The 23,066-nt window shown below is 44.8% G+C and overlaps 1 protein-coding gene across 3 annotated transcripts in view; it reads right to left on the minus strand.

Annotated features, from left to right (window-relative positions):
• LOC135898726 (nose resistant to fluoxetine protein 6-like) overlaps positions 1-23,066 on the minus strand; it is a 73,756-nt gene that overhangs the window by 27,858 nt on the left and 22,832 nt on the right. For all 3 annotated transcript variants that reach the window (XR_011509529.1, XM_070528754.1, XM_070528753.1), the window contains exons 7-10: positions 19,919-20,012; positions 14,682-14,768; positions 13,091-13,256; positions 5,397-5,479 (exon numbers count right to left, since the gene is read on the minus strand). Coding sequence is in view for 2 of the 3 variants with exons in the window: in XM_070528754.1 (XP_070384855.1) it covers positions 5,397-5,479; positions 13,091-13,256; positions 14,682-14,768; positions 19,919-20,012 (430 nt within the window). In the remaining variant the exon portion in view is untranslated. The remainder of the gene's footprint in view (positions 1-5,396; positions 5,480-13,090; positions 13,257-14,681; positions 14,769-19,918; positions 20,013-23,066) is intronic.

Genomic DNA, 23,066 nt, shown 5'->3' on the forward strand with positions numbered 1-23,066 from the left:
TACCTATGCGTATATGCAGGGTGTCCCACGTAACTTGAGAGAAACATTAAAAATATGCAAATACAACGTAGCTGAACAGACTCAAGGTAATGTTGTTTGCCATCGCTTGGGGATACTGATATTAATTATTTTATTTGGCCTAATTAAATAACTAGCCCTAATTAATTATTCAACTTCTCAAATATTATAATTGGTTAAAAGTGTCAATGAAAAAACTGTATAGCAACACGAATACTCCCAATCAAACAAAAAATGCAATGCCTCATAGCCCACTAAGACAGAGGCTACGAGCCCTCAGTAAAGTCAAGCGAACAGTACTTAAATTCTTTCTAATCACGCATACAACATACAAAGCAGCATGTCGAAGAATGTCATCATCAATGGCTCATACCCCAGTAGGCAAGCAAAAAATGCAATGACTCATAGTTCCGTAAGTTTCATGGCTACTCACTCTGCGTGAATTAGCTGCGATGACACTATCTCTGTTGTTGTCGGTGATTTCAATGTTTATGTGTGGGTATCGAAAAGGGAGCGGTTTACGCGTTCCGTGTTGCAGACATACGCCTTGCGATGCCACACTGATCCGGCCCAGCCGTCCATCCAGCGGCGTACGTGCCCCGATTTGACATTCTCAAAGAATGTGATTGGAGTTGCGAGTGAAATAATGACGACCCTCAGGACAATAAATGAGTTTGTACCTTTTGTTCAAAATTATGTGTCACCTCCGAGTCATGTGCTAAATAGCTTCTCTCGTCAACCACCTGTCCGAGTATTCGCACCTGCTTTATTAGGTGCCTACTGCACCAACAATATACAGGCGGTCTCCTTTAATGGCACCGAATATTAAGGAATAGATCAATGTAAATCTTCCTGACATTATTGTTATCATTCGAGTGTTCAGATAGTAACCTCCGGATACGGATCAAGTTGAGCAGTTGTGTGCGCAATTTACGAATGTATGTTAATTACCATTTAAATAATTGTTTTGGGTGGCTAAAGCAAATTAGCAGTCTGGAGCCTGTCTTCGACATATTGTAGTTGAGCGAATATATGCTTATTAATCATGTTTCTGTAAGAGATAAGAACAAATATTTTGTAATTAAGCGTTCTCTGAAAGCCTAACTTACGCGGAAAACGATCGTGGGTAGCATCGACCTGACCGCTTCCAGTCTTTCGAGATATTGCGATGAATGGCACGGCTCCGTGAGCATGTTCCTTGCGGCCAGGTGACTGTCGATATTTATTCACATCGTTTTTCCGAAGGCAAGCCGTTTAAAGTTTAAATGTCAATGTAGCAACGAACGTGCGCTGTCGAAGGCATGCTTGGTCGCAAAAACGATGCACGATTGAATGATAGTGCAGATTTAGCGCGTCATTGCTCTCAAGGCATTGCGCTGCCGCCAACGGAAGCAAGATAACGAAGTTGAACTGCTTGGCTGCTTCTTACGGGGCCGCGCCAGCCAAGGGCGACAATACTGACGTCACAGGCGCATTTTTTTGTCGGTTTCGCTTTAACAAAGAGATAATGCTACAAATGCAGTGTCATTCGTTCTTGTCTCGAGGATTTAAACACGGGTTTTAATGCTCTCCACACCGCGTTTGTTTCCAAGAGTAGGTGTAAGCAGGAAAATGTTCACTCACACCCGAAAACACACAAACACCCTCGCACGCACACCTACGCACTCTCTCTCCCTCGCACAAGCACACACTCTCTTCCTCACAAGCACTCGCACGCTCTCTCCATCGCACGCACATATATCCATGCGCGCACAAACACGCACTTTTGTCCGCAGGCATGCATGCTGAAAGACGAATACGCACGGTCGCACACGTGCACATTCACACGCCGCCATGCATGCGCCGCAAGCACGCAAGCGCACGCACACATGCACTAACACGCAGATCCAGGCATGCACACACACCGCGAACACTCACACACGCATACACGTACTTGCGTGCATTCATTTGCAAATATGGAGGCACTAGCACGCACACACACTCTCCCCTTGCACGCACACACACGCAGTCTCTCTCTCCCTCGCGCATACACACGCTCTTTCTCCCTCGCACACAAACACACTTTCTGTCTCCCCCGCACACAAACGCACTCTCCCTCACACGCACGTACTCTCTCTCCATCCGTCATACGCACGCACGCACACAAACACACACGCACGCACACAAACCCACACACACACACACACACACACACTATACGCACGCACAGCCATCCACACAACCACGCACACATTTCTTCGCAATCGTGCATGCTGGAATTCGAAAACCCGTTGGCACGGGTACACGTTCACACGCGGCCACGCATGCACCGTAAGCGCAGGCACACACGCTGCGAACGCTCACACACGTTGCGAACGCTGACACACGCATACACGCACTCGCGCGCATGCAAACGCAAATACGGAGCCACACGCCCGCACACTCATACAGAGAGCGAACATGTGCATAGGACCATACTCAGGCACGCTCAAGACATGCACATGCATAACCACTCTGTACCATCTCGGCTGCTTCTCGAAAGCCTGCACGTGCCAACAGGCTGCATAACACTCCCTCTACCAATACATTCTCAATGCCAACTCTAATAAATCGCTTTATGGTTTAAATTTGGCGCTTTTTCAAGCCAATGTGCCCTCTGGCGGGAGGGTGCAAAACAATTTTCTCCTGTCGTTGGACTTCACCTCCCCTGTCTGACTTTCTTTAACTGCTTTAACGTACCACCAATGTTCCGACTAAGTGCCAAAATGCATGTGTTGCTAGAAGGGACTACCCTCTTGTTGTCGTCATTTGAAACTTTTTGACCCTCGCCCTATATTCTGAAATATAAATTCGAAAAAAATTTTCCCATTGAGTTACACTTGTGCGTTGCTGTGAAGTTCCGAAGGAGAATGTCCAGAATTCCTGGATATGGCCGTCGTATTGTGATATTGGAAGTACAGTGCTCACAAGTGTGGTGATTAAGTTTTTGATGTCAACAATGTTAGGTCATTTTATATTTTTTTTAACTTTTACTATCTTTTTCATGATTTTCTAGGAAACTATAGACCGCTGCCAAAGACATGCAGACACGTTTAATGAATGAGATGTATTGTTACTAGCAATTATTTGCAAAAATGTATTTGCAAGCAAGAGCAACTATTTAAACGATTTCCAAACGTTTTAGAGATCTTTTGGATTATTTTCGAAGAAGCAGCTTCATTTAATTGGGCTCTCTTATCCCAAATTATTTTCTGATCACCCTGAACGTAATGGTAGCAGCACTTGGAATAATAACAAACTCCCATTGCTTAAAATTTGCCCGAACTCTGGAAGATTATGTGCCTTTGCCTCTTCCATCTACGACACACACAAACAGGACGGAAGTGGTTGGGCTGAACACCACCTTCAAGGTGTGTACAGTAGCGCGATTAAAAAACGGGACAAAAGAAGACACACAGGGGCACACACAGCACCACTAACTTCCAAAAATATTTATTATCGAAAATCAGGTCGTACTTACACACTCAGCCAACATGAGTCACAGCCACGGGAACTGTTAAAATATCAGAGCGAACCATTTTTGTAAGTGATATGTTAAGCCATGCGCAAAAAATTTCAGTACTTTTTCAGGAAAAATTCGATGACGATTTGCAGACACCTGAATCCCCTAGGGCATCAATCTGCTCCGCTTCTATTATAAGTCTAGTGAGTTCGCACTTATTTCTACCGGTAATGATTGTTCATTCGAAGAGAGGGGAGCCCTTATGTTGCTTACAATGAAGGGAGAGAAAGCCATCTGATACAACTTTGTCGAATTTATTTTTGTGTTCGCGCAGTCTATCACTAATGCATCTGCCCCACTGTCCGACGTAATACTTCCCACACGATAAGGGCATAGGATATATAATTGGTGTCTTACAATCTCCAAACTTCTTCTTGTGTTTAACTTGGCAGCTAGGAGCACTTTCTTTTCAGGTTTTTTTTTTTATTTGCCGCACAACCTCATTACTTTGTCAGGTGCAGAAAAAAACCACATCCGCGTTACCTCGGCGGGCAATTTTCTTTAGGTTATGCGACAACCGGTGCATATAAGGTATCACTGCTGGTCTTTTTTTCTCGCGGTTACTATTTCCTCCCGCACGTTCAGAAGTCCCATATTGCTGCACTTGCCTAAGTATTCCCTCTACAAGTGATGCCAGAACATGATTGGGATTACCTGCTTCATGTGACCTGCTTCATGTAACCTGCTTCATCCCTATAAGGTCGACAAAGTTGCATCAGATGGGTTTCTCTCCCTTCATTGTAAGCAACATAAGGGCTCCTCTCTCTTCGAGTCAACAGCCATTACTGGCAGAAATAGGTGCGAACTCACTAGACTTGTAATAGAAGCCGAGCAGATTGATGCCCTAGGTGATTCATGCGTCAGCAAATCGTCATTGGCTCTCTCTGAAAAAGAACCGAAAATTTTGCGCATGGCTTAAGGTATCACTTACAAAAATGGTTCGCTTTGATTGTTTAACTCTTCACGTGGCTGTGACTCATGTTCACTGAATGTATAAGCACGACCTGGTTTTCGATAATAAATATTGTTGGAAGTTAGCGCTGTGTGTGTCCCTGTGTGTCTTCTTTTGTCCCGTCTTTTAATCGCGCTACCGTACACCACTTGAAGATGCATTACCAACAAGCCCACATTGCAAGCCTCGTGAACACCACCACCCATTTCCGCATCATTCCTGGAGCAGCGGGGGAGCTGCTGAAGTTCTGAGTGGCTGTGCTGGGGTGAGCATCAGGAAGAAACGAGCGCCCCCAGCCAATCGGCACTTCAGCAGCGGACAAAATGGGCATGTCTACCAGGTGGACACTTAAGTAATACTCCTCCACCCCCTCTTTGTGTGTAGCAGGGCATACGCCTGCCACATTTCCTGGAATAGTTTGGTAGCACATATAGCCACCACCCGCTGATCGGAGAATCATTTCACTTTCCACCCATTTCGGCTTCAAATCTCAAGTAAGAAGGGCATCGATTGCATCGAAGAACATGGGGAACCTTTACTCTACTACTGTGTTAAACCGTACTGAAATATAATGTGCTGTCCTATATTGCTACTTCCCTGTAGCGTGCTTGTAGTGTGCTACACTGCACTATAGAAACGCATTTTACTTGCGATTGTCGTTCTTTTTGCATCAGATTCATATGCTCCCCAAGGAAGCCTTCGTGCCACAATTTAGTTCTTCACAACGAGTGAGCGACACAAAAGCAGTGACAACATGTAGCCCTCTGCACAATAGTAGCCCTTAGATGCTGTCCAATGTGCATCGGTCGAATGTGCCTAGCACACCGTAGCCACGAAACTAACTCTTCGCGTGCAAAACTCATCGGCGAGGCATTGTCCACTCACCCTTTGAAGAGTAGAAGAATAATGACACAGACGAAGAACAGCTGGAAGTCGGTCGATAGGTACCACAAATGCGAAAAGCACTCCTGAGAGATGGTGAAAAAAAGAGGGAGATAAAGAATATATGCATCATTCAGTTGTGTCGTGTAAAATAGATTCCAAGCTTTACGTAATAATAAATTATAAAACCTGTATTTCGAGGAAGCGCCTATAATTGCAATGTTGCTCAGTGGCGTGATCTTCTGGTTTACCTGCTACCCCGTTTGGCACTTCCGTTATTTTTCTGGAACATGTGGATCGGCATGAACTGCAGAGCAGCGTGCTGAAATAATGGCCGCGTTAAAACGAGATATGATGTTTCTTTAGAGAAACATTGCCTTTCACGACTTCATGACCACACAGGAGACCACACCGGTCACGCGTTGCTACCACAGAACAATCTTCGTCAATATATGTGTCATATATGACAGGAACTATAGCATTTGAATATTTGGTTAGCGGCAGTAAAGGACACGGTGTGCTGCATGCTGACGGAGCAGGCAAACTAAGCCAGTCGCCCAGGATATTCGGGATGGCACCCAGTGTCAGTTGTATTGTACTGCTGAGCTCGAGGTTGCAGGTTCAATTTCGACCTTGGCGGCCGCATTCGGATGGGGTCAGAATTAAAAAATGCTCGTGTACCGAGTATTTGGTGCATGTTAAAGAGCCACAGCGGGTCAAAGTTATTCCGGAGCACCCCAATATGTTGCGCCTCATAATGAGATGGTGGCTATGGTGCGTAACTTATGCAGAATTTAATTTTTTGTTGCAGGTGGTTGCTACGTGAAAAGGCTAAATATTCAACAATTTTTAGGCAAGCTACAAATTCTTGTAGTCGAACTGCGGTAACAACAAACCCGAGTACAGCAAATTATGCTTTGTGTCGACCATGCGAAGATTTTTAGTGACAATAGCGCAACATAAATTTCTTATTAAAAAAAAAGCGTATTGCCCTTCGAGCGCCTGCAACCAGCGCCATATCACCCGCAGAAAATCTTCTCTATGTTTTTTTTTACTATTTTGCAATCACGCGGCTGATCATGCGTTACAGCATTTTAAGAGAAAGCTTTAGGTCGGGTGCTTTTATCCAAATACATGTAAAGGGAGAATTCGTTTTTCTCGGTAACCACTGCAGCAAATTTGGCGAGGTTTGTTGCATTTAAAAGAAAACTTAAAATCTATGACTCTGGTTTCGAATTGTCGATTTAGGTCGTCAATTTTTATTAAAAAGTACCAAAATTCGAAAATTTTCAGAAAACGAAACTATCAAGTTCGCAACTCTGTCACTCAGTAATGAAAAATGATACCCCAGTTCTGTGAATTTCATCTAATAGTACATATAAAGCTCACAAAATTGATATACACATCAATTTTATAAAAAATTATTAACACGGAAATACAGCTTTTGTGGTACCCTTGAACACAACATAATTAATCACCATCATCATCATCACCCTATTTTTTGTTCCCTGCAGGACGAAGGGCTCTCCCTACGATCTCCAATTACCCCTGTCCAGCGCCAACCGATTCCAATTAGCGCCCGTGAATTTTCTAGCTTCATCGTTCCACCTAGTCTTCTGCCGTCCTCGACTGTGTTTCCCTTCTCTTGGTAGCCGTTCTGTAACCCTAATGGTCAAACAGTTAACAAACCTGCGCATTAGATGACCTCACCTGCTCAATATATTTCTCTTAATGTCCATTAGAATATCGGCTATACCCGTTTCCTCTCTGATCCCAAAAGCTCTCTTTCTGTCTCTTAACGTTATGCCTGGCATTCTTCGTTGCGTCGCTCTTTGCGCGGCCCTTAACTTGGTCTTAAGCTTCTTTGTCAATCTCCAAGTCTCTCCCCCATATGTCAGCATCCGTAAAATGAACTAATTGTACACCTTCCTTTTCAATAATAATGGTAAGCTTCCAGTCAGGAACTGGCATGTCTGCCGTATGCGATCCAACCCATTTTATTTCATCTATGAATTTTTTTCTCCTGATCACGGTTCCCTATGACTAGGCGACAGGTAAACGTACTCCTCCACTGCCTCTAGAGGCTGACTGGTGATCCTGAACTCTTGTTTCCTTGCCTGGCTATTCATCATTATCTGTGTCTTCTGCATATTATTCTTCAACCCCACTCGTACACTCTCTCTGTTAAGGTCCTCAATCATTTGTTGTAACTGATCTGCAGTGTTGCTGAATAGAACAATGTCATCCACAAACCGAAGGTTGCAGAGATATTCGCCGTCGATCCTTACTCCTAAGCCATCCCAGTTTAACAGCTTGAATACTTCTTCCAAACACGCAGTGAATAACATTCGAGAGATTGTGTCTCCCTGTCTGAGCACTTTCTTTATAGGTATCTTCCTACTTTTCTGAGGTAAGATATGAATTGAGATGTGGAAATTGCTTTCAGATATATAATAGGTGTCATTTACAGAACCCCGATATCTGTTCTTGATGCAGAGCTAATAACTTAACTTCCTGCTTCTATATTTTTCAAACTACTGAACTTTTGAAAACCTTTTTGCCGAATTCAAGCCCTAAATCAACATTCCGCTTCCAACCGTCACTAGAATTTTACTTTCTCTCTCAACTGCAACAACTTTCATTAAAATCGGTCCGGGGTCATTTCAGAAAAGCGTTTTTGCGTTCTACATGTATTTGAATAGGCCTCATCGGGGTTGGGCACAAGCTAAATCTACCTCTTAAGACGCAAACACGTAGTGGGCGATATTGTGCAAAGTCCGATACCGGGTTGCGTCATTTACTTACTCAAACTGCTACAAGAGTCAGGGCGACATGGGGTGTCTCAGCACTGTCACACAGTTTTCAACTTTTGTGCAAAACACAAATCAATAAAAAAATATTTGTTATACCTGTGTTCCAATGTAATAAATTACTTCATACATCAAACTATCTCTAGCGTACGAACCAGTTCATAGGTTTCAGTGTATCTAAATAAGATGTGGCGATATGCAAGAAGTTTAAGAACGTCAGCGAGCACACTCCGCTTCACTTTCGCGATTTGGTGCGTTGACCAATAATATTTGGCAAACATACTTCACCGTTTGGTAAAGCCCACGCCAGTACGGTTTGTCCTAAATCTTTTTTGCCAGGTCTGAAACTGACCGCAACGCAGCTGCATCTTCGCAAGGTTCGCAAGGCATAGCGTGAAAATTATAAATCTAAATTATGCAGTTTTATGTGCCCAACCACCATCTGATTATGAGACGCGTTACAGTGGGAGGCTCCGGACTAATTTCGACCAACTGGTCGAAAGAAAGTCGACGATAATCGACGCAGAAACGTAAGGTGCCGTCCTTTTTCTTCACCAAAACAACTGGAGACGCCCACGGGCTTTTCGACGGTTGGATGATGTCGTCGCGCAGCATTTCGTCGACTTGTTGTCTTATAGCTTCGCGTTCTCGCGTCGAAACTCGGTAAGGGCTTTGGCGGAGTGGTTGAGCGCCCTCTTCGGTTATTATGCGATGCTTTGCAACTGGTGTTTGTCGAATCCTCGATGACGCCGAAAGGCAGTCTTTGTATTGTCGGAGAAGACTTCTGTTCTGTTGCTGCTTACTCATAGGAAGACTTGGATTCACGTCGAGGTCTGGTTCGGGGACAATTCTCATAGGGGTAGATGCGGCTGAATCCGAGAGGACAAAGGCATCGCTGGTTTCCTGAATTTCCTCGATGTATGCGATCATCGTGCCCTTGTTGATGTGCTTGAACTCCTGGCTGAAATTTGTCAGCAACACTTTCGCGTTTCCTCCGTGCAGTCGAGCGATCCCTCTTGCGACGCAAATTTCATGGTCGAGCAGTAAACGTTGGTCGCCTTCGATGACGCCTTCTACGTCAGCGGGTGTTTCGATGCCGACCGAAATAACAATGCTGGAGCGAGGCGGGATGCTCACTTGATCTTCGAGCACACTCAAGGCGTGGTGACTACGACAGGTCTCCGGCGGTATCGCTTGATCTTGTGACAGCGTTATCGATTTCGACTTCATGTCGATGACTGCGCCATGTTGATTCAAGAAGTCCATTCCGAGAATGACGTCTCGTGAACACTGTTGGAGGACAACGAAGGTGGCAGGGTAAGTCCGGTCATGAATGGTTATTCTTGCCGTGCAGATTCCAGTCGGCGTGATGAGGTGTCCTCCAGCGGTCCGAATTTGAGGGCCTTCCCATGCAGTTTTAACTTTCTTCAACTGCGCGGCGATGGGTCCACTCATGACGGAGTAACCGGCTCCTGTGTCTACTAAAGCGGTGACTGCGTGGTCGTCGAGAAGCACGTCGAGGTAGGTGGTTCTTTGTCTGGCATTGCAATTAGGTCTTGGCGTCGGATCATGGCTGCGTCGGGTTGAACTGAAGCAGGAACGTCGCTTCGTCAAATCGTCTTTAGTCAGTGTAGTCTTGGCTACCTGACTTTGTCGGGACGGCGGCGTGTCGTTATGATGTCGTCGAGATGGTCTCTTCGTCGTCTTCGTCGTCTTCGTCGGCGGCGGAGGATGTTCGTCAGTTCGACGAACAGCAACCGCACCTCCATCGGTTGCTGCTTTTAGTTTTCCGGATATGGGCTCGCTGACCGGCCCCGGGCTGGGCCAGTGTATGGTCGGCGCTGCGGCGACAGGTATCGGCCTGGTGACGGCGAACGGGATCGTCGAGGTCTCCACTGAATAGCGGCGAGGTAGTCGGCGACATCGCGAGGGCGTTCACCTTGCTGCGGGCGCGGAGCGTTGACAGCGAAACCTCGCAGTCCCATCTCCCGGTATGGGCATCGTCGGTAGACGTGGCCGGCTTCGCCGCAGTGGTAGCAGAGCGGGCGGTGGTCGGGGGCGCGCCAAATATCCGTCTTCCTAGCGTAGGTGCGCTGGGCGACGGGTGGTTGTGCTGGCGGCGGCGGCGGCGGCGGTTGACGGAACTGCGGCGTGACAGGGCCCTGGCGCGGTCGCGGAGGGGGACCTTGACGGCGTGCAACGGCGGCGTAGGTCATCGCTTCTGGCTGGATCTGCGATGATTGTGATTGTACCTCGGGAACTCCGAGCGATCGCTGGACTTCTTCTTTGACAACTTCGGCGATTGAGGCCACTTGAGGTTGCGATGAAGGGAAGATCTTCAGAAGCTCCTCTCGTACGATTGCCCGGATGGTCTCACGCAGGTCGTCGGTGGCCACTGATTGAACGCCGGCGTAGCTTGTTGGCTTGGTGCGTCGGTCGAATTGCCGGTTCCGCAATTCTAGTGTCTTCTCAATGTTCGTCGCCTCATGAAGGAACTCGTCGACGGTCTTCGGTGGGCTTCTTACCATTCCGGCAAAAACTTCCTCCTTTACACCACGCATTAGTAGGCGGACTTTCTTCTCCTCTGACATTTCCGGGTAAGCGTGGCGGAACAGACGGGTCATTTCCGCAGTGAAGATCGCAATCGTCTCATTCGGCAGCTGCGCTCTGGTCTCCAGTAGAGCTTGGGCTAGCTCTTTTAGCACGACGCTTGTAAATGTTTGTAGGAAGCCGCTGCGGAACAGGTCCCACGTCGTCAAAGGGGCTTCTCGATTCTCGAACCACGTCCTGGCGGCGTCCTCCAATGCGAAATAGACATGTCGCAGCTTGTCGTCGCTTGCCCAGCTGTTAAACGTAGCGACCCTCTCATACGTTTCCAGCCAGCTTTCGGGGTCCTCAAATGTGGAACCGCGGAACGTCGGTGGTTCCCTGGGCTGCTGCAGCACGATGGGCGACAGTGGGGCTGCCATTGGGGTTGCATTGACCATAATCTTCTTGGTCTTCTCAGGAAGCAGTCCGTGCTCCGGGGGCAGCTGTTGTAGACGACGGCTTACTCGATGGTCCGTGACTACGTTGGTGCGCTCTTTACGGTCCGGGCTTGGATCACGGCTTGTCGGGGGCGTCCGGTACATGAACCAAAAGCACCTCCACCAGGTGTCACGTGGTAGTGACGTTAAATGACACAGTAGCAGTACTGTGAAAGACAATACTAGCTTTTATTGGGCGAACCTGTGCCCACAAAACAGGCTACACTTAAAGCACAACGATAGCGGCGAACACAGTCGGCGATCGCCGAAAATCTGATCAGCAGGTCAAGCGCGTCGGCTTTTATACAGAGTCGTCGAATGCTCCAGACTAATCGTTGGGACCCGCGTGCCTTCTATAAAGTTCTACATCATTCGCGTCAGGCGAATAAATCAGATAACACAAGGTTCGGCGATAACAGACTGCGGATAGAAGCATCGATAACTTTCCAGAAACTTCGGATACATGCAAGCGCGTCCCGCGCTGTACGATAAGATTTGTTAGGCGGCGAAACCTGGTCGCCCGATAAATATAAATACACGTGTCAATATGCTGTGGCTTGCGCATGTTCAGTACGGACATGGAGGATGTTGCTTTGGAGAATAAAGTTGTTAGTCCTGCCACCTTTCTGTCCCTTTGTCTATGTCTGCTTCTGATTTTCCCGCTTCTTCAAGCTTGCTGGGATTCTCCTAATATAAAATTTGAACATGAAGCGTGATTACATATTGCACTGCACAAGAGCACTATAGATCAGTTGTCAGAAATATCTCAAAGTGTGTAGCCCAATTTTCCTTGTGGTTGACTTCATATTTCGCTAGCTCGTGGGGAAATATGCACTTATTAACGATGGCTTAGCTTTAGACGCAGCACACAAGCAGCAGCTGTAGTAAAGTTTGAACCACTGAGACTAACAAGTAACGGACCGTTTTGGACATCACAGTACAGATGTCACCTTTTTTCTTCATCAACTCGCTCGAAGCAAGCGCCCCTTTTCCTCCCTTTCACCATCGAAAAACATTGAGCGGGAGGTTCGGAGACCGACGAGCGAAACTTTTTCGATAGGAGCATTTTTTTTGTAAAACTTCATGCAACATTCGTAAAACCGTAAGTAATATACAAATTCGTAAAGTTTACGAAAAATTCGGGAGAGTTGGCAAGTATGTTATTAGAGTACCAGACTAGAAAGACAGCAAGCGCTACGTGGTTTTCGTGACTCAATCTGACTGTTGTAGTCCTTCGTGACGAAATCCAGGGTCTGTATTAACAGAAAGGTTCTTATGCAAGAACTATTCGTGTGAGCAAACGCCAGCCAATTGCAACGTCGGAGTAAAGGCGCCTGGCCAATACTGAACCGTATTTAAGAACTAAAAGCCAACCAAATGCGGGCCCCGTATATATATGAAGTTCGTAGATGAGGCATTTCGAAGAAAAGAATAAACGAGCAATCTAACAAAAACACAGAAGAAACTCAATAAAACAATGACACAGCATCGAGTCAAGGACTCATTTTTGAAGCAAGCATATACCAGCTAGCTAAAATGTGTACCCTTATTCGCACGATAGCTTTTACCCCCGCACTGTTCGTAAGGGCAGATGGCCACCAAGCTCCTTGATAGATATATCGTTAGCGAAGTTGGTTGGCCAATGGCAAAACGCACTTACGAAACAAAACCTTTCCAAGTTCGCCTACTCATAACTATTGCAAGTGCAGTCTAGAAAACATAAAATGGTCCTAAATTATCCAATAACCAGACTTAGCAGCTGTCTTAGAACTCATTCCGCGCGAGGTTTTAAGAAACAACAACAACAAAAAAAACGTTTGGTGCACAATGTCGTGTGAATGATGAAATAGTGCCCACTAACCAATTCGTTAGCGTTGGCAAAGTTCCGGATGTGAAGGATCAGCCTCCACCAGTGTCGTTCCAGCTCGCTGTGGAACTTGCTGAACAGCAAGACGGTGTTCGGACCAGTGGCTGCCAGTGGCAGCAGGCAGAAGCACATCAGGACAAAAAACATGGGAACGGTAACCCTGCATGACAGGTGATGCTTAGGACAAGGACAGAAAATGCGGCAATCCACTACCATACTCGGCAAATTTAATGGTGTGTGAGTGGGCGTCTGTTGAGCAAGCCAATGCGAGAGAAAGACTATTGTTCACCTGCACTGCCAAGGAATCACAGCAGCCCTTTTTCCTGATCAGACGCCTACAGGCATGCGGGCTAGTCCAACTCATTACCCAAGAACGCAAGAGTAGTATTCTTGTGCGTACTTTCTACCTTATAATGGATGTAGTCTAGGCTATCTGCCCTTGCTATAGGCGCTTATAGAAAGTAATGTATTTTGAATACCGAAACTCCAGAGACGAATTAAATACGCATATTTGTGAAAAAATCACCTTCAAATATTAAATCAAATATCAGATATCTTATTTCTCATGAAAGTAAAATACAAGGTTTGTCTGGATTCCATACTTTAAAAGAAATTAGACATATTTAGGTTATTTTATGCGTGCAAGTATAACACCAGTCGCAACTAGACGCCTGGTTAAACAAGAAGTCTGTAAATTAGAGACAACTGTTTTCAGCTATACGCTCCACGACAAAGAGAGTAACGAAACAAGGGAAGAGCCACGTCACCAGATTCATTGAGAGGGCACCGTTCATTACAGCGGTGCATATTGCTTTGAAGGAATCCAAATCTGGTTAGGCTGGCTAAATAATAAATTGATTTGTCTAAATACAGACATAAAATTTGTATGTTGCCTTAAAACGAGGCACAACGACCGGAAATTATTGAGCGAGAGGTATCTGCGCCGTGTGTTCGGTCGTTACCTAGGGTTTGTGTGCAGCAACCACCACTCTTCTGCAGCGGAATCACTCAGAACAGACGTTACTTGCACCATCACTCTCTTCTCTGAGACTCAAAATAGTTTTATTTTCACTTTAACAAGAATAGAAACGAATATTCGACTATTTCTAGCAGCGAACTCTCAATCGAATATTAATCGATTAGCAAGAGCAATTCGATTCTAATTCAAAATTTTGAATATTCACAAACCCTTACTAAAAAGGCAAGGACTTTTCATGCAGCTGTGAGGGCCCATGTAGGCATTAGCATGTATTTAATAGAACCGGGAGTCATACGAAGCTACGACCACGCAAAAATAGAACCAGCGTAATGAATAATTTGCAAAATCAAATAGCACGCTGTTATCGACATTACTGTGAACTTTTTTTTTCAAGACCACACGAAGTAATTTGCCAGAAGACCCCACTGCCACGATGACGCTTACTGAGAAAAATAAGCACTTTGTTGTTAAGTGTGATAATGACTCAAGCCTCTATAATCACGTCCTTCAAAAATTAACTCCTTTACAAAACATAGCCTGGAATGTTTTCGCAGTGTATATGGTGTAGTGTATACGTGGCTGATGCACTGCTTAGAATGCACCTACCTGATAATTCTGCGCAATACAGCTATGGTGCCGACAAGAACAGGGTTTTTCTTCATTTTCAGGATGTTGTAAGCCAGCAGAAATCCACTGAAAGACAGAAAAAAAGAGATAATCAGAAAGGTTCACGTGGAGGAGAGAGGAACTGAAACAGTTTATTTAGAACTGGCTATTAGGAAATTCTAGCAGCAAATTGAAAGAAGAATATACGTTTTCTTGATTAGCATCCTTGACTGTTTCACGGCTTGTTCCAATCTTTGCCTCACGATTATGCCTCCAGCAGCTAGTAAAGTGACTACCATAAAATCATAAAGCGGACAAAATAACAGGGAAATACACATTGTTAGCGTTCGGTCAGGGCGAATGCGTAACCGATTTAGAGACTAAGAACTGACCACACAGGTCACTGCATTGACGCGCAATAGACCTGTATGGGTATGTTTGCTTGCATTATACACTGATGTCTACAGGTGAATCCTGAAAACGATACGATAGCAAGCCGGACAGGCACGACCTAAACTGTATTTCAAGCGAAACAACATGGTTATATGCAAGATGTTGTAACAAAGGCTAAAAAGTAGCCATCAAAGCAAGTGCTTTTGAACGACGCGTCAAATGTGCACACCTTGGAAGGCTAACTTTTTGTAGCTTATTTCTGAACTATTACCTGCGTGCAGTAATATGTTCTGGACAGCGCCTAATAACAACATTACTTCTTGTGCATTACGAAAACTCTTCTTTCTCAAAGGGTGCCTGCGGTTGGCGCCAACTAACGTAAAACTTTTAACTTAGATTACGTATGTGAGACCTGTCCTTGAGTAGGCTAATGTCGTATGGTTCCCGTACACTAAAATTTTGTCTAAAATTTCTGCATCAAATATTACACAGCCGACTAAAAATAAATGCCTCTGCATGCGTTGCCTTTTCTAAATCCCGCGTACTTCGTCATAATCATGCATATACACCAGACGAGTTCCTTTGCAATAACGATACTTTTCAGTCTTCCTTTTTCCGCCGCGTTGTTCGTGAGTGGAATAACCTAGCTGAATCTGTAACTAACACAGTCTCGCAGTCTAATTTTGTCAAGTTATAAAAAGATGAAATAAGTAGCTAGGAAAGAATAGTTCTTATGCATAGATAATCGTCAGAACTCCCATTTTCTGAACTATAGCTAAACAGTTACCCCCTTTGTTTCATTCTTTGCTTTATATCATTGTAATGGTCCTTACGTACATGTAACCTGAAGTGTGCTATTTCTGTGAGTTGCTCTTGTTAATCATATTATTACTGTTGTAAAATTGTCCATTGAACCTGTTTGATGTATTTCCATTTACATGTTTCATGTTCTTACCATTCGGCCTATAAAACATGAATTGTATGTATAATCATATGCCCACCCGCTATGGTCTCGATATGAGACTGGGAGTATTGTAAATAAATAAATAAATAAATATAAATCGCATTGTTTTGCTCGATGAAATTTAGTTGGAAGTTGGGGAGTACTTGTGCGTGTCTGCCCTAGTCGTCACAGCATTCCCTTCTAGCTTTCACTCTCTTCAGAATGTAGCGTACCGACTATTCAGTTTCTAAGCCTGGCTCAGTAACATTAACGTCCTTCGCCGCTTTTCCCTAGTCAGGCTTCCCCGGTCCCGTTCTCTTGTGTGTGTCTGCTTATTTGGCGTCTTCATATATTATAATGAACAGCTTCCAACTCGCCCAACAAGAAGTGCTTTTCAGGCTTCCTCAGTTTCATTGAGAACTTTACTGGCGTAGAGCGCGACACATGCACAGTGTTGGCTTGTCCGCTTTCAAATACTACCAGTGTTTTGTTTTCAGAAGATCATATCTTCGGAACGAAAGCACCATAAGCACACTGTTTCTGTTCAGGTTAACTATGCCAGCGCCAGTGCTACAAATTTTTTTCTCAAAATATTTTTATTCAGATAGCAATTACATGGACACTCCAGGCAAATTTCCACTCCGTCGCCATGGGGCTCCCCATATATTCAGCTATAATCATGGTATATGTGTGCGCGTGCCATACATGCAAGCTAAACTCTATACAATTAAGCCACCAAATTTGTTCAAACTGCGCCTTACGTTGTCGCCAGAATTATTTCTCAGAATTTTGGGAATGGCAGCCCCACTAACATGTGTAATGAAACACTACATTCACAGCGCCTTGTTTCTATCTGAAATTTTCTCAGGTTTTAAATATGAAAAGTTCAAAACAATACTGGTGTTCAAACCTGAGAGTGATGTAATTTTATTGGCGTGGTTCTTTACAGGCAGCGTAGTGACGCCTGTGCGATGTCGTTACAGGTCATACACGGTGCGTTCAGGGTGCTTAATGGTGTCAGAACCTTTAGCACACCCGCGTATGTCGCGTTCACCTTAGTCGGACCCTCTTGTGCTTACAACACCGCCCGATAAGTTCATGCGCAAACGCTATCCCTTGCTATGGCAGTCAGTGGTTTGCGCTTCGGTTGAACTGCCAATATTTATTTAGCGGGACGTTGCAGGCTATTGAAAGACATAGCAAGTCGGCTTGAAAATACGTGAAAACCACAGATCACAGAAATTTTACGCTTCGCCCAAAAAATATAAGCTTCACACATGCAGAAAGTATTTTGCAATATATTCAAGGTGTGGTGCGGGAAGCCTGTGACATACGACACACCCATTTAACGAGCGTGTCGTACGCCTTTTGTAAATCACGCGTACTTCGTCATAATCATGCATATACACTAAACTAGTTCCTTTGTAATAACGATACTTTTCGGTCTTTCTTTTTCCCCCGTGTTGTTCGCGAGTGGAATAACCTAGATGCATCTGTAACTAACACAGTATCGCAGCCTGATTTTGTTTTGTTGTGGACAACTGAATGGTTTATATGCCAAGACCTTAGACTCGGAAAGTGGTGCGTTTAGTTTCCATGTCAAACAAGCACGTTTGCGCATCGCTTATACGCAAATGTTTTCGGCATGTTTAATACCAAGGGCGTTTTATAGGCCGAATGGTAAGAACATGAAAACATGTATATGGAAATACATCAAACAGGTTCAATGCACAATTTTACAACACTAATACTATGATTACCAAGAGCAACTCACAGAGCTGGAAATAAAAACATCACTCGACATTGAAAACTGTTTGTGGAATCACTCATGAATAGATTGTCAGATGTACAGGGCATTATATTCAGAAACAAATGCAATTTTTGAACAATATTGTGCACGTAGAGCACGTGAGCTAGTTCTGTGCATGCTTATGCCGGGAAGAAAAGGAGTAGAATGCTTATATGTAGGCATGCACATTAATTTCAGATAATTCTGTACGGTGCGTACAAAAGCGTCAGTCTTGCGATTCTTCGTTTATCCTGAAGCGTAAGAATGTTATTTTCACGCCCATAAGACTTGTTGGTGAATCCGTGGGCTTATAAGATAGAACGGACTGCATTCCTTTGAATCATTTCCAACTTGCATACATTCTTCGCGCCAATAAAGCATCCCGCGTAATACAAGCATACTTCAACTTCGAGAGACTGAATGGTTTATTTGCCAAGAGCTTAGACTCGGAAAGTGGTACTTTTAGTTTCCATGTCAAACAAGCAAGTTTGCGCATCGCTGATATGCAAATGTTTTCGGCATGTTTAATACCAAGGACTTAGAATCATCATCATCAGCCTGGTTACGCCCACTGCAGGGCAAAGGACTCTCCCATTCTTCTCCAACAACCCCGGTCATGTACTAATTGTGGCCATGTTGTCCCTGCAAACGTCTTAATGTCATCCGCCCACCTTCTTGCCGCCCCCTGCTACGCTTCCCTTCGCTTGGAATCCAGTCCGTAACCCTTAATGACCATCGGTTATCCTCCCTCCTCATTACATGCCCTGCCCATGCCCATTTCTTTTTCTTGATTTCAACTAAGATGTCATTAACTCGCGTTTGTTCCCTCAGCCAATCTGCTCTTTTCTTATCCCTTAACGTTAAACCTATCATTCTTCTTTCCATAGCTCGTTGCGTTGTCCTCAATTTCAGTAGAACCCTTTTCGTAAGCCTCCAGGTTTCTGCCCCGTAGGTGAGTAGTGGTAAGACGCAGCTATTATACACTTTCCTCTTGGGGGATAATGGCAACCTGCTGTTCATGATCTGAGAATGCCTGCCAAACGCACCCCAGCCCATTCTTATTCTTCTGATTATTTCTGTCTCATGATCCGGATTTGCCATCACTACCTGCCCTAAGTAGATGTATTCCCTTACTACTTCCAGTGTCTCGCTGCCTATTGTAAATTAGAATCATATACTTCCTTAATTGACCCGTCACTTACATTGTAAGAATACACGAAATACATGATTTAGTACCTGACCCGTAAGAGCGCAGTTTTATTGGAATTTAATGTCATGGACCACTTTGTGCACTGCTCGACGATGCAAGTTAACATGTATTCACAGTGATTTGATCGGTGTGACAAGTTATTGTTTTTTGTGTAAAGAATAGAATTTTTGGCAAAGAAATTAGTATCAACATCTACAAGACGTGCATTAGCTGTATAACAACGGTTTATATGTATTAAGGAAAGAATGGGACTATAGGCACTACCCTGAGGAAAGCCAGATGTTACAGGCCGAGATTGTGATTTGGAACTTCCATAAGCTGGGTATGGTTCTACAAGTAAGATTTAACCCAGTGTGTGTCCGATGTTGACATCCCAATGTATCATACTTTGGTTGTTAGCTTATTGTAGAAGGCACAGTCAAACACTTTTCTAAAATGAAGTAAAATAAGGTCAAGCTGACTTGAGGCATCTACAGCAAGTGTGATATCATGAATTAGTGTTACAAGCTGTGTGTCAGTAGAGAGTCCCTTATGGAAACCGTGCTGACAATAAAAAAGTTACTGGTTTCAAGGGAATTAAGGACAAAATGTGGAATGTTACGCTACATACACTTACACGAAATATAGGTTAATGAAATGGAGTGGTAGATGTTCTATTGTCTAAACCATCTAGGTTATGAACCTCTGTGTGACTTGAAGCTACGTACATCATGCAAAAGTTCAGCTGATTCAACAAGTCGGCCATGTAAGCAGCACTCATTTACGGAATTCTAAGGCTCTCTAAACAAAGCACAATCTTCTCTTGCTACATACCCCCTGCGTTTGTATATATTTTTTTCACATTCACAAATCATGGAAGCTGGCAGCATACTTCGCTTAGTACAATCTGCATGGGCACCAACCTTAGAAAGAAGAACGTGTCAACGCTCAAAAACGACGTCGAGATGATGCAGAAGATCCAGCTTGAGGTGACATGCAGTACGTTGGCGTACCTAGCTGCAAATGGTTCATTATACCGAGCTCAGTATGCCACATACAACGGCACACACAAAGTAAGTACACTGTAGTATACGCAAAATATTCAGTCTCGTGCAGACACATACAATTTCCATTGATCATTAGCCTATGTAAGGATCCCTGTGCACCATCTTAAAGGGGACCTGAAACTGTTCGCACATATTTTGTAGACGCGTAGGGCACAGCTAAAGTTAATCATTCGCGTCACAATTTGTCCTAAGCGCCTCATACTAAGAGAGCTACTGACGACTACAAGTTAGCGTCCTCCATAGGCATGCATTTTCTCCTCAACTTGTTCACTGAGTGATCAGAGCTAAGCCCCGCCTACACTGGCTCAGCGTCATCATGGCACGTCGTGTCGTCTACATCCGCTTGTATAGAGCGAGCGCACAAAGCTATGGTGGCTAGAACGGGGCAGTGCGACGGGTGGGAGTCGGTTGGCTGCACAAAGGCGCGGTGAAAGTTGAAGATGGTGCTACTTGCATCTGCTGTGCAGCTTTCGCAGCTTTTGAAAGGGGTAGCGCACAGCAGCTGCCACGCGCGTCGTATTCACTTTGGGACGCGTTTGAATTTTTAATGTAAAGCATGATGTAAACATCACGAAGTGTTTGCGGCTCATAGATGCATTATTAAGAAGGGTGACACTTCTTTGGAGAGCAGACAATTGAAAGATGCGCTATTTGCAACATCGGAATGCACAGCAGATGTTTAGCCACGCGATTTAAAAGGAAGAATATCGCACTTGAAGCCCACTCTGGTCGAGTTGGTTTTCACTAATAAGCTTGTATCGTGTTGGCGCAAGTGAACGTGGACAGTAAACGCGAACAACCTGAAACGCCGTCTTTCAGCTGTTGTCCTTCCCTCACATGGCGCCGCAAGTGTAGCCAGTCGGCGCGGGGAAAATCGTACATGCAACCAGACAAAGACAACGCTGCGGCTGTGCGCAAGAAACCGGGGAATAGCATCACCATGTCGTTCAGTTCACTATTCGCGTCTGCATGCGCCAGCAACATGCCCTTTAAAAAGCTTTAGCTTTGTAAAAAAGAATTAGGAACATATGTGAGTGTTTTGACGAACCTCAACCTGCACTAAATATTTTCCATAACTGCTTCTGTTGTACAGGTAGACAAGCCGAAACACTTTATTACGTAGTACAGCACTCAACATGCACACATCAGACCGAGCTTTGCAGTAGGCTCTACTTCACTCTCCTTCATTTCAAGTGTTTCTGGCACTCCCTTTGAAGAGCCTTGTCCATGTTCAATGTGAAAAAGTGCAGCCTAGTTAACACCACAAATTGGATCAGTTATGCAGAGAGCTCTTTGCTATGGAGCTCACATCCCATTTGGCAGAGCGTTCTACTGTTCAATAACTGCAGAAAATCATGCACACTGAAAGCATATAAAGCTTCTCTGTTGAAAACAGAACAATGTCAATGCATTCCATCAACGCTTTAATGAGAGTGGCTAACTCATATACAGTCTACGATGGGCCTACCCGGTCAACTTTTGCGTGAACGCGCTGTCTGCATTGCATTTATCTGCTTCTCTGATGACTATATCTCCATTGATCACATGCTGAAAGGTCCTTTCGATGTACTTCAATTCGAAGTGCCATTCACAAAGGACACACTCCGTTGTCAACTCCTCGTTAGCACGTTTGATATTTCGCTACCACAATTCATGACGAGCTGAGTTTTTAGCCGGTCTAAAAATTGAGGTCCTGGCTTTACACGTTCTATACCCGTTTCTGCACCCGGGTACAAAACATGTTCGTGCTTTCAACGCCCTGACAAACGCCGCGTCATCTACTACATAACACATGAACAGCACAATATCACGCACTACGCATCTCAAGATAATCACAGTGGCACATGTGCGACGCTTCCCAGCTTGTGCAAACAAGCGCGGTCTACTTGTCTGCACGCTGTGAGGATTGGGACACCAATCCCACCGTTCGTAACCAGATGTCAAGATTGGAGTCGGGCATGAATTTGATGGTAGCTGGCCCATGCCGTCGTCCAACATATCCACGCTGAGGACGTTGTTGAAGGGAAGGACTGCTTCTCATCGAGAACGAGGAATATATGGGTTTGTTTACAGTATCTGCATAAGGACGTTGCAGTGCATCAGTCTAGCATGACTGAGAGAGAAAGTACACTCAGCAGCCGCAGAACGGCGGTTTATAAACACTCGGTCCTCCCTCGATCCCAAGGTGAGGGAAGCGTTCGACCAGGCATTTGTTCACCACAACATTTGTTCACCATAAAGGTGGAAAAATAATGAATGGCGTGCCCTGGGCAGCCAATCGGATTGCTCGTCCTACAAGCATCATTCGGCCAATCTACGTCAAATGGTTAGGAAAGCTGAAAATTCAGCCGAGCTGTGTGATGCGATCGGCAGCGATGTACATTTTTAAAGCCTTATAATAAATTAGACGATTTACGCGGACCACTTAAATGCGTCAGTTAATGATCAGAAGGACCTATTCTAACGACTCAGTAGGTTTGTGCAATATCGACAAAATTGTTTAAGGGTCCCTTTAAACCTTCTCGTGGCAAAGCTATATCTTGTGAGAAAAAAAATATAACCTCAGCTTAAAATTAACGTACCCTCTGCAACATGCGTTCTGGCGCTCTCTAGGTACTAAGCTGGTCCGGCACGTGTGCAACTTGCTGTAGCTTCACTTTCAGTTCGAACAAGATGAAGCGAGGTGCGGGTCGTAAATTAGCGTGCTAGCCTCACAGCCGACGCAGTGACAATGCCAATATCTAGAATAACTATGAAAAATCATGACGATAAGAACAGATGAAACGGATGTTGGGAGACAGTATTCCACAATGCAAGCACATGTCCCTGTCATCAATTGCCGAAAGAACACACCGCATTCGGTGAACCCTGAGGGTCCCGCCTATCGCAAGCCACGTACGTCCGACCACTCAGAGTCTCTCCGCGGCAATTTCACTGCAAATAAATAAGTTTTCACCACCAACACCTACTTTAATCTAGGCCGACCTCAACTCTTGGAGGACCA

Source organism: Dermacentor albipictus, unplaced genomic scaffold (genome assembly GCF_038994185.2).
Source record: "Dermacentor albipictus isolate Rhodes 1998 colony unplaced genomic scaffold, USDA_Dalb.pri_finalv2 scaffold_14, whole genome shotgun sequence".
Classification (NCBI taxonomy): domain Eukaryota; kingdom Metazoa; phylum Arthropoda; class Arachnida; order Ixodida; family Ixodidae; genus Dermacentor; species Dermacentor albipictus.